The following is a 12,344-nucleotide window of genomic DNA, read 5'->3' as shown; positions in this document are numbered from 1 at the left end:
GCGCGTGTCTTGCCTGCGATTAATGCGCTGACGGCGAGTGACGTTCGGCCGAATATATGTACGACCTACGTGAGCCATAGATTTCTGGAAGGGTCCTGTAACCATCCGAGTGAAGTCAGCGCACCCTGATAAGCTCACCCAGTAACCGGGCGAATTTGGTCGCGCCCCGCGCGAATATAGACTCACTTAATATAACAGCGGGGTGACAACGCTGCACGAGTTGTTGCACGCGACCTTATGTTCCTGATCGTGGGAGGCTGGATGCGGGAACGTATTAATTCCTATGATCGAGAAAGGCGCGGACACAATGCGCGGTAATCATAGCTTCTGGGCTGTCGGACCTCCCCGTGTCCCGAAGGATGGTTGGGAGCGTAACGCGTGAAATGTGCTAATACGCGCTGCAATAACGGGAGGTGGAATCGTCCCCGGGAAAAATACCCGGGTCATATTCTGCTGTCCGTCCGCGTCAATCCGTCGGATCGAACGACCCGCTTTGAGTGAAATATTATTGGACGTCCCCGCGGGGCAGCTTCTCGCTTCTATATATCCGTTCTCCCGATATGAAGATTAATCGCTCAGGATCATAAAGCCCCGGGTACGGCTGTAGGTGGCGGCTCACACCGAATCTTCTTCGAACCCCCGACGCTGCCTTACGGGGCATCGGAGCACAGAGCCTCCCTGCTCTGAATAAAAATGCTCCCGCAGGAGGGAATCGTGCCGGCGGATTTTCTTGGGGACCGCGACCACCGCGTTTCGCTCTTTTGACACGCCGCCGTTTCCCCGCGCTTCCGCATCCCCGTCGACTTTACACTGGTTTACATTGATGGCCCATCAAACCGGCACTCGAACCACCCTCGACGCGCCGTAGAGCAGACGCAGGGCATATGTGATATCGCGCGGATGGTACTCGAAGGGATGCTTAACTGCCTGAAAGTGGCCCGTTTAAACCGTACTTTTCTACCCCCGACACGCACGCTCGCTTACCGGTTCACACGCAGTTGCTAACAGCAGCAGGCTTGTCGCCTCTTCCTGCCCAAACCCTTTCCATTAAATTTCAATTTGTCATTGCCTCGAGGATGGCGCAGTCTACAAATGCGAAATATCTTGCACTGGCTTTCGTGAACCACTACAATACCGCAAGGACAACATCCTTACAAATTTGCGTTTAAAATGATCCAGAACTACTCCAATCAACGGTCACCAAAGAACACGCGTCGGCGTGAAATTTGAAGAACCCCTATAAAGTATGGAATCGTGAATTTCACACGTGGTTAGATTTACATACGTGATATAGGAATACCCGTGTATACAAGTATCAACTTCTTGGCAGAACCGCTTAGTCGAGGAAGAAGAAGAAGAAGAAGAAGAAGAAGTAGTCTCGGTTTCCAAAGAGAAATGTCTTGGGGCTGCACAAACTGTGCCATATGTTGCGCGAGGAGATAAATAACTGTAAAACATTCGGTCGTATTTCGCGGCTCCTTGCCGGGAGGATCAATTCGCGGGATGCTGGCGGAAGAGGAGGCGAGGAGGAGGGTCTTAGGCCCATAAATCCCCGAGGCGCGGTATCCCGGCGCAAGGCTGCAATATGTGTGACGTCACGATCCGACCCCCCTGCCACTGTTGTAGCATCTAGGTGGTTGCAGCATATGAAGAATATAATGTAATATCACACCCTCCCTCGGGACTGGGATTTAATGAAAAGTAGCCGAATTTGTTGTCTCTCCGCCTCTGCAGCCGTAGCCCCGTAGGTCTGCTTTCTATACTTGCGGGGAAAATTGCGACCGGCCGTGAAATGGAGGTGGTTAGTCGGACTTGGCGTATATAGATATGACATTACGTGACCAGCGATTATTACCGACCTGTTATGGTGTAGCGAATAGCGAGGCACCAGCTTAGCTAACTTTTAACGCCGCGCAAATGCAGCTCTGGCTATGTGCTCTGGTAATTCTATTCATGCACATCGCGTCCGAGTTTACACAGATTTTCGTCCGAGATTAAAAATCATTTCGGGCAATTCTCTGGCGTATTCACTGAAACAATTAGGTACATGTGAATGCTTAATCCCGATTATACGGCGAAAATTCTTTCCTAAGTAACCCGAAACCACTGCATAACTGTCAACATTTAAGACACAAAAGTATAATTTCGCTACATACGAGAAGGAAATCTTGTCAGTTGCAGAATTTATAGACTACGTTAGATCGTTAACTTTGACCAGTGTACTCAGTTCGTATAAGTATAAGCCTGTGAGGTATGGGGTGAGGTCATATTTTTTCTGGACGGAGAAGTAGGTTCCCTAGGATTATGTCAGTGCTTCATTTTGACAAAGTGCGGTATTAAGAAGCGTACCGTATTTTTTCTATACATACATGGACATGTAAAGAATATCGTCGGTATTTGGGCCTTTGAGACATTTTAATGAATCATTGGTGCAGGGACGAGAAATGTTGCATCTGCGGCACTTGCCCCACCAATTGTACCGCTCTGATTTTGTAGACTAGTTAGTAGAGTTGTATTGCACCGACAATGAGAAGTTGAATAAGAATATCTAATAACGATTGTGTGGACGTTGAGAAAACGTGCGAGAACTGTGTTTTTGCTGGAATAACTTCCCGAGATTGTTGAAGCGGTTCTCTTAACTCCCTCATCTCAAGCTGTATTTTATCGGGTGCATCGGGACCCTAATCCAGGGTCTCAGCTGGCGCTGTAAGAAAGGCAACTATGTCGGTCGGTCATTGGTATTTTTCTATTTTCTCAATATAAATATCGCTGAGTTATGGTACGAAGAAGGCACATAAAACACGCCTTACGTATTTATCAAAATATTGTGATAGCTAGTCGCGAGGGAGAGGCGCAGACCGAGACGAAAGACGCTAAGGGAGAATTTATTGCCGTTGCCCGAGAAAACTAACAGTAAAGTACCGGCTGGCCGAGAAAATACCCGAAGAGGAGCAAACGACTCAGGTCGTGCCTCGTGACCTGCGGGGGTCACGGGGTTCAACCGTTATTATGTTTCCGCCGAAAATTGGGTTAACAACGATAGTCGGATAGATTCATCGCTACAGTGTTCAAGATTGATTCCTGATCTTTCCACGAACTCTTGAATCGCCTCCAAGCTGTCAAACTACAAAACGGGTGTATTCAACAAATTAGACTTGTCGTGAGAAAGGAAAATGATAAGTATGTATCAGTATTTGTATATGACACGTGATGGATTGGGATCGTATATTGAAGCGATCCGATCTTCGTCATTTTCCATGATCATTCCAACGATCTCGCACGTGTTTTCAACGTTACATGCGGGACGACCTCCAAGAAGTTCGCGGTATTGTCCACTGGTCAAGGGATGGTCTCGATACAACGGTAGAAATAGGTATGTGCATAGCATACGTAGATGCCTCGATAGGTAACTATATATAGGTATAAGGAATAAGCGTATACGATGGGATTATAGTCGGATTAGCCCTTGTCCAGCAGAAACATCGAGACGAATAAACTTGTTGACCGAGCATGGAAAGCCGGGGGTCAGCGCGTGGCGAAGTCGGTTGTGCGGTGGGTTGGGGTTGGACTTTGAGGATATCCGAGGTGCAGGAGACCTCATCCCGGTGGACTTACCAGATTAAGCAATGCCCGGGCGAGTTTGATCGAGTCTCTAAGTCTTTCATTAAGGGTACCGGCGTGGGGGCGAAACGGCATTATTATTACGGAGCGAAGAACTGCGTCTTGTTTACTAAGCGAGGGTGGAGTTTGCGGCTTCGGGTCCGCCGAAGGAGCTGAAGGGGTTGCCAAATATGTCGGGTCAAGCGGTGATTCATGCTCCTTCGTGAGAATGAGATTCACGAAAAAGTATACATCATGCGCCGTCCGCGTATGTGACAATATTCACATGCGCCATGCTGACTTAGTTTCACGATTCATCAATCACTCATACCTTATACGACCGTTTGGTATATCTGGTTACAGGTGCCAACCGGGTGAGGTCACCTGCAACACTGGCAATGGACATGTTCGAGCAGCACCAGGGTACCCACATCCTTCAGGTGAGTTATTTATTATATTTCTACTATTCTCTGATCGCTGACGATGGTAAGGAGTTTCATTTTTTGAGTGTACAACTTTTTCGAAACGTTGCACGGATCGAAACTCCATCCGTAGACATACTTAAAATACCTCAGTGACACTGTCATCTGAGCGGAGATAGAATAAAAACTCGCCAGCTTGGAACGTATTACTGCATCCCATACGTACAAGTTCTGCGTCCAACAAAAAGTAGCAACTAAATTTATTCGGTTTATTGTATTTCTTGTTTCAGTCGCTTGACGGTTTCGCAATGGCGGTCGCAGCTGATGGAAGGTTTCTGTACATCTCGGAGACAGTCTCCATCTACCTCGGACTTTCCCAGGTGAGTTTCACTGCGTGTCATCCGAACCATCTGAGGCGGTGAATCCACCCACCAACACCCGCAGTGGAAGCTCGTGAGGGATGGGTGTGAAAGGCGCATAACGGAGTACGTGCTACCCCCGGTAGCACATACGTGGGGGTAAAGAGGGAAGGGTAGGGGGTTGAGGGAGAAACGCCAGAGAGAGGTACACATATAGTTCGGAGGAGAGGAAAAGCGGAGGTTGTGTTAGTCGGCGGCCATACTGGTTGCCTGGCTGGCTGGCTGGCTGGCTTGGCTGGTTGGCACCGGAGGAAGAGAGGCCAGAGCGAGCCTTGGGGCGGGGAGGAGGGACGGGAGTGCGAGGGGGAGGAGGGGGGTTGGTCGCATGCCGCTCACGTAGCCTCTGCACGGCGGCGTGTTCGCCATTCCTAATGCCTCGAAGGGTGTGGAAGGGGGGTGAGGGGGTGAGGGGAGTGGGTCGGGGATAGGGGGGCGGAAGGGTGGGTGAGCGAGAGGGAGGGAAGGGGGGTCGGTCGGGGCACTGGCTCCGTTCCTCGCGGCCCGCGGGGCAATCAATAGGGTGTTTCGGAGATTCTGGAAACTGCCAACGTCGCTGTCGCAAACATGGCTGCTGCCCCCCGTGCAGATGCAGAGGACCCCTAACCCCCGGCTAATGCTATCCTGTGGGGCTAGGCAGGTCCCGAGGTCTGGGGGACCCAAGAATAAACGAACGTGGCGTACCTACAACCTACAACGTGTTAACGTGACCCGGCGCGGCGCCCCGACGATTCGCAGACGCCCCAACGTCGATGACCCCTCCTCAGACCTGGCTGACACTAGTGACCTTCGGAAAGGCTTTCGATTGAACATAAAGCGCGACCTGGTTGAACTCGGTGCTGCTGAAGCCACTTGAAAGTGACGTGGATTAACGCGAGGTGCAGCTGGTCAGGGGGTGCACTCGTAATGCTGACGTTGGACGATCCCAGAGTTTTCAGTTCAATGTAACCGATACGTGACTTGAAAGCCGTGTGATTTAATCAGGGGATTTTGCACGAGAGGTGCGTCTCGGTATCGTAGCCCGAATTTCGTTCACCAAGATGACTGTGAACCCGGGTCTGGAAGGTCGAGGTCCATTCAACGTGAAGAAGAGTTGAATTTCACGCATGGCTTCATAGGCACGTTTATCCTTCATCCTTGATCCGGATTGAGTCCTGGTCTTTGGTGGGTCACCAAGCGCAACATGAGCCCAACTCTCACGCGTCCATGATGGTATAGCCGACAGGCGCGTGACCGGTGGAAACCGCGCGTGCACGCGTCACCGTCGACGGTGTGCTCCAGGAATACGATATCAAGTGACACGTAGTCAGCCGAGTGGCTTCTGTACAATCGCGTATAGTTTCTCTTACGGTGGAAGGCCTCGCCCCCCGACCCCTCGCCACCCACCTCGACGACTCATGTGCTCGATCGGGGAATAAAAATAGTTGCATGCAGCGACGATTCGATCACAGCTTCGCGGCACTTAACATGGGTGTGATTTCCGCGGAAAACTCCGTCGCACGCAAGCTACCCGACGCATGCCAGACGCGGATGGCGACGCTTGGCTTACTCGTGACGTAACGTCAGCCATTGTCATGCACCGGTTGCGGTCACCTCAACCGCAGCTTCTACATTTATAGGTATACTCGTGACAAGTTGACTCGATATTTGATTCTTGCAGGTGGAAATGACCGGCTCCTCGGTTTTCGACTACGTTCACCAGCAAGACCATTCGGAAGTCGCCGAACAGCTCGGCTTGGGCCTCGCGTCATCCTCGAGTTCCTCGGGCCCTCATTCCTCCAGCTCTGGTCTCGCCTCTCCGAGCAGCGCTGCATCCGAAGAGCACGGTTCGTCGTCGACAGCCAATCCTGATGGTAGTTATAAACTTCGCCATATTCTCTTTCGCAGAACTCGAGAAAAATTTATGATTTTCTTGATTGGTCAAACTCGATTTGCGATAGGCATTAGCTACACATTGCTGATGTCACGTGAGTAGAGCTATCCAAAGTTGCGACTACCTGAAATGATGATTAGTATAAAAGTAGCGTAGGTCTACTACCCTGTTATTGTTAACTTGGGAGAGTACATTCGCCAGGGTAAAAAAAAATTAGGAACAATCACAGGGAAAGTTTCTGGAAATATTTGCCAAAAATAATTTATTTTCCGTACAATTAAATAACGTACGACGAAGATAGCAAAAAAAAAAGTTTTCACCCTACGCTCACAAATTTTGAATTTTGGATTTGGCAAAGTCGAGAGTATTCTCTGTTCGCCGACCTTGACGGCATTGAGTAGTGGTGGTGGAGGAAAGGCGCTAGTGAGACGCTGAGTTTTGGGCACGTTCGCACTTAAGCGCGTTGCGGAGCGAGCGTGTACCAGTGGAGTGGACGTGTAACCTGGAATCCGTGACCAGACCGACGTGGGGCGAAGGGTGGTCGTCTAAATCGGGTCCCGGGGCGAACGGCCAGGCGATGACGCGGCCAGTGGACGTGCCCTCGGCGTAGCCACGTGGTGGCGCGCTCCGCCGGCGAAGAGGGTTGCACGTCTTATCGCCCCCCGCGGTTCACGGTCGCGGGGGCGAAGTTGTGGCCCGGACGGGTGACGCATACGTATATGCAGCGGCGCCGCCGCGCCGTCCGATTGTTATTCCGCGTCTTCAGCGCGGCCGCACGTACCCACCCGCGCCTGTTAGTGCGGCGTGACCGCAGCCTCCACCACCGCCAGGCGTCCTGGGTCGTACGGTTTGGTTTCCACACGGAAGAAGTGGGTACACGTTGAGCGCTTTGTACTACCCAGATGCGAGGGACGGGGGTTGAATGACGAGGACGTTGCAGCCGCACCGGCAGCCGGAACTTTCACCCCTACCCGACGAATAAAGTCTTGGCAATTTACTATCTTCTTTCTGATTTCAGTATCCTCTGTAATGTCCTTGACGGCCAGCGGTCTCTACAAGGGTTACGACCGAGCATTCTGCGTGCGGATGAAATCCACGCTGACGAAAAGGGGATGCCATTTCAAGTCCTCCGGGTACAGGGTGAGTGTTGGCTTGTCTCTTGCGAAAGTCGGAACGTTATCTTATTAGGTATAGGAAGATCCTTCCGAAGTTGCACCGCCTTAGCACAACCTGTATCATCAATGTTTCGGGCAAACTAATATACGACATTCCAATAATTCTTCCGCGGGGAAATCTTGAAAAGCTCATGTACCGGCGATAAAGTCCGCGCTCCCTTTCTGATATACACAGCTCCTATACCTAAGGTGGAGGTCTAATTGCCGCAATTGGAAGATTGTCCGGAGTAGCCGCGGCTTCCCGCAGTAACGACTCTCGTTAACCAGAATTTATAACTGTGAGGATTCTCGCGGAACACGTGCGCGTTACTGTCTGGCCAAGACCCCGCTGAGCTCTATCTAAAATGAAGATATGGTTGACCAGATACGTGGACGTGCTCTACCGCCGTTGGCTAATAACCCGTTAAAATCAGACCCCGCTAACGGATCTTGCTCACTGTTAATATAAACAAACACGATCCCGCAGTGCAGCGTGGAAAACAAAAAGTGTTTAGGGAACTGTCCGGTATCTACGTTTTTCTCTCTCATTGGTACAGGTGGTGTTGCTGTTGTGCAGACTTAGGCCTCAGTATACGTTCAGCCACTCCAGGAAGTCGGCACCACCGCTGATGGGCATGGTAGGCCTCGCCATTGCCCTACCACCTCCTAGTGTCCACGAGATTCGACTTGAGACTGATATGTTCGTCACTCGCATCAACTTTGACTTCCGGATAGCCCACTGCGAACCAAAGTGAGTGCGATGTTTCGTTTTTTTTCAACAAATTTTTACCATTAAGTACTTACATTGGTAACAGTAGTTTCGTAGTATTTCGATGAGCAACAAACTTGTGAAATAAGATAATCTAATAGAGCTAAGGGCAGATTTATAGATCGTAACGATCATCGATCGCCACAAAATCAAGTTGAATAGTTCTAGCCTGAATCCTTTGCTAAAACCAACCGTATTAAAAACTGGTTTTCGCGTATACTTTCATTTACCATGTTCTAACAAAATTTATTTTGCAAAGTTTTCTTTTTTACATACCTACTGTCTCTCATACTAACGAATACTGCCAGCTCATAGATCCAAGTGGAAAAATTCAGTTAAAATTTTGCACCAAAACTGCAGGGTAGTTAAAAAAAAGTATAACCGTCAAAATACCACGTACGTATACTGAGAAAATGCTAAAATGATGTTACAGGGTATCAGAGCTGCTGGACTATTCGGCGGACGAATTAACGGGAAAGAATTTGTACGCCCTGTGCCACGGAGAAGACGCGAATCGTCTTCGAAAGTCACACGTCGACCGTAAGTATCCTACGGGAATCGGCGCCCCCCCCCCCCCCCGCCCCCGCTCCCTACGCGCCCCGTTTTGTCGCCTGCAACTGTTTCCGCGGTTAGGGAAGTCGGAGAATAAGACCGCGACTCGAGTCTCAGACCTCGCACCCCCTAAACGATATGCTTTCACCGGCGTGGTCGTATATTCCGAAATATTTGATATTGTAAACGTTTTTGTCGTAAAGCCAAGAGCCGCGTGCGCTTCCCGCATTGAGTAGTCACGTGCCGTGCTCCTGCCTGCCTCTCCTCGCGCCTCCCAGACCCGCCTGTATCCAGCCAGGATTAGGTAGTTGGTATGCAGGGGGTGCGACGCGCCGGATGCGGCATCTCCAGCGAGTTGTTACTCCCCCCGCCCTTCGCCCGCCGCCCTTCCAACTCGACTGACAGTCTCCCGGCCACCCCCGACTCTCCCCTCGCCCTTCATCTCTCAACCGAGCTGCGCGTCCGCCTAGCTTACCCGAAGTTTATCGACTCCTCAAATGCCCTTACTCACCTAACACCACTTTGCCCCACACCTCGTATACTTGCCTGGCCTCCTGCACCTCCTATCTGCAGGTGCGCTGAGGGAAACTCGAGCGCACAAAAGTGATACGATATCGCACGGCGCCGGGCTGCTAAACTGGGTCAAAACTCATTCGGCTGCGTTTCAACTTTTCTATAACTTCAATTTCCCAAGACCCTGGTATCGTACTGCGGGCTTATGGTTTGAGGAATTAGATCGGATTATCTTGTAGACATTTTTTTGTACAACTTTGTTTTTCCTTTTTGCTGTTCACAGTGATTCACAAAGGGCAGGTCCTCACTCACTATTATCGGTTAATGAACAAAAGTGGAGGATATACGTGGCTACAGACGTGCGCTACTGTGGTGTGCAACTCGAAGAACGCCGAGGAGCAGAACATCATTTGCGTGAACTACGTGATCAGGTGCGTGTTATTATATAGGCATTTGTACTTTTAGCAAACTTATTGAAACCTCTCTCAGTGATGGAGATGAATATGAATACCGGTATACAACACGTGTCAGAATGTAACAGTGCGCAATTATACGCGCGAAAAAATACAAGTAATGAAAAAAAAGAGAGAGAGAGAGAGAGAGAGAGAAAAGTTTAGAAAAAGTTTTCTCACCGACTTATGCATAATGCATTCTGGCCCGGCAAATAATAGCGCGTCAACCCCGGACCCACGAGGCGACTTTTGCACTCTCAATCAATTATCATCCCGGTATTTCCGATGGCCAGTTTTAACTTGCACCAATTATAACTGTTGAGAGTATATTGTGAACGATTAACGGTTATTCGCGAGGTGAATTTTGATATAATTCCACCTTCGATGCTCCCGGATTTCGCCCTTAGTATTCTTGACACGTTTTAAAGTGTGTGTTCACTTGTATTTACGCGTACGTGTTTACTTCATGAGACTTTATTATCTGCTCGCAGTGGTCGAGAGTACGAAAACCTCATCATGGATTGCTGCCAGCTAGAGGATGGCGTAACTGGCGTGAAGAGGGAAGATGCTGCCGGAAATGACCCTGAGAACGGTTCACCCGACGCTGACAGAGGAGGTGAGTGAACAAAGAAACTATACCGAGCATGACGACAACCTGCGGCATGATTTTACACGCTTGAACATATTGTTGCAAAAAGGGAGACCAGCCATCGAGTCCCTGCGCTGTAGCAGTTTCCAGTTAATCGTGAATCGTCAATTCACCCTGCATGTGAGGCCGCCGCGAGTTTATCAAAACATTGTCAAATCAAAGGGTGTTACAACTTGTCTCAGGACAAGCAATCAATTTTAAATTATATTCGACACCGTTAGGACATGTAGCAGCTTTTGCAGTCCGTTTCTGTAGCGGCAACATGATCCGTCTTTGCCGCTAGAATGATAACCAACTACGCATTCGTTTACCATGGGTAATAGGTCTCCATATTCAGTCACCGTGCGAACTGTATACAGTACATACTTACAATTAGAAATACTTAACATACAGCGGGTCTTAGAGCTTATACTCGCCGCGTGTGTTCGTCACGGTTTAAGGTCCATGAGTACACGTTGCATTGTGGACAAGTCGAAACTCTGAAGTAAAGTTGGCAGAGGCGAGTCACGAGTCATTCACAGAAGAATGAATCTTCTTCGCCCCGTCACAGATATCATCATTAGAACACCGGACTGCGCTCCACTAGTGCTCTGAGAAGCCGATCTTAGCCCAGTTTTTTCAAACGATCCTTCGAAGCGTTTGATTCTTTTAAAGCGATAAGTACACGTCGCGATCACGTGAGGAACTCGGTGCTTCTCGCTGGGTGAAATGAATCGTGGCTTCGAAAAATTCCGTGGCAGACACCGGGCTGTGGGATTCCTCATCAACCGGTGTCTCGTCACGCTGACGAGCCCGAATTTGTCGGACGTGCGCTGGTAATACAAACACCGGTGTTACTCTCATCCTGGTATCGACACACCGCAATAGAGAGCGAAATAGAGAGAGGGCAGAGCTAACGGAGGAGAGAAGAGCTTCCAACATTCCCGGTTGGACACGCTCTCCACGACGGCGTCAGCAGCATCCTCCGCGAAGCGCCGCCGCGCCGCCTCCTTCTATATTACCTTTAAAAGAAAGACTCTCCTCATCCTCATCTCTTCGCGGTATTATATTTTCTACATGTTAAACGAACGACCAGCGGCCTCGCGATGCACGCTTGTAACGAGACAAACAAGCCTCCTCGACGTGCGAGGTGCCTACTTAGATCCGGGTTATAATTACCGTGACAGAGGGTGTCTTTAAGAAATTATGTACCTCACTAGGAGAGAGAGAGGTCAACGACTTCTCTTCTCCTCCCACGATCGTTGGTCTGGATGTTTCGCACGTTGTCTAAAACAGTGCCAATGACGTTCTCCTCTTATCGCCTAACGTCGCAACACCAGCAGCAGAAACTTTCGTTTCATATAATTCCAACGTTATATTATATCTTGCAAAAGTTCATTCAAACTCAAGTTTGGATTTATTTCCACATCATTATTCAAGATTCATTCCAGTATTTTCACCAAGGAAGTTTTCCGGGTTGAATAATCCCGCGCATGCTTTCGCAAACAGAAGTAGTTTCGTTACTTATATTTTTCTTTTACAAGCAACGAACTATATACTCTTCAGTAAAACGTCAGAGAGACTTACATCAAGACTGTAAAAATCTGTAAATTATAATCTATCGTTATTGGAAGTAGGTCGGAGAAAATGACAAGTACATAGTTCGCAACTTTTCATCGAGGTACAATCTCGTTTCAATAGCGTTAGTAATTTTTCTTCATGCAGCCTGTTTATCGATGTCAGAGCTGGGGTTGGCAGCGTGCCGAAACCCCAAAGTAGGTACCCGTAACGACAACGAGAACCACGACCACGACGTTGCCTCTCTCTCTCTCTCATATTACGAAGCCGCGTCGGGCCGCATGGCTGTCGCCTCGAGCCTGCAGCCTGGCCCACAGTCCACTCACGTATTTAATGTTTTCATTTGACTGCACTTGTAATGCACCCCGGCACGGCGAGTTGCCCCGG

At 49.5% G+C, this 12,344-nt stretch overlaps 1 protein-coding gene across 4 annotated transcripts in view; it reads left to right on the top strand.

The window, feature by feature from the left end:
- LOC124408565 (protein trachealess) overlaps positions 1-12,344 on the top strand; it is a 163,840-nt gene that overhangs the window by 148,856 nt on the left and 2,640 nt on the right. For all 4 annotated transcript variants that reach the window (XM_046885589.1, XM_046885588.1, XM_046885591.1 and 1 more), the window contains 8 exons: positions 3,964-4,040; positions 4,313-4,402; positions 6,099-6,291; positions 7,330-7,451; positions 8,023-8,216; positions 8,668-8,774; positions 9,583-9,730; positions 10,243-10,367. In XM_046885589.1, the coding sequence (XP_046741545.1) occupies positions 3,964-4,040; positions 4,313-4,402; positions 6,099-6,291; positions 7,330-7,451; positions 8,023-8,216; positions 8,668-8,774; positions 9,583-9,730; positions 10,243-10,367 (1,056 nt within the window). The remainder of the gene's footprint in view (positions 1-3,963; positions 4,041-4,312; positions 4,403-6,098; positions 6,292-7,329; positions 7,452-8,022; positions 8,217-8,667; positions 8,775-9,582; positions 9,731-10,242; positions 10,368-12,344) is intronic.

Source organism: Diprion similis, chromosome 8 (assembly GCF_021155765.1).
Source record: "Diprion similis isolate iyDipSimi1 chromosome 8, iyDipSimi1.1, whole genome shotgun sequence".
NCBI classification, from domain to species: domain Eukaryota; kingdom Metazoa; phylum Arthropoda; class Insecta; order Hymenoptera; family Diprionidae; genus Diprion; species Diprion similis.
The sequence above is the reverse complement of the archived record's forward strand: the minus strand, read 5'-3'. Positions and strand labels throughout refer to the sequence as shown.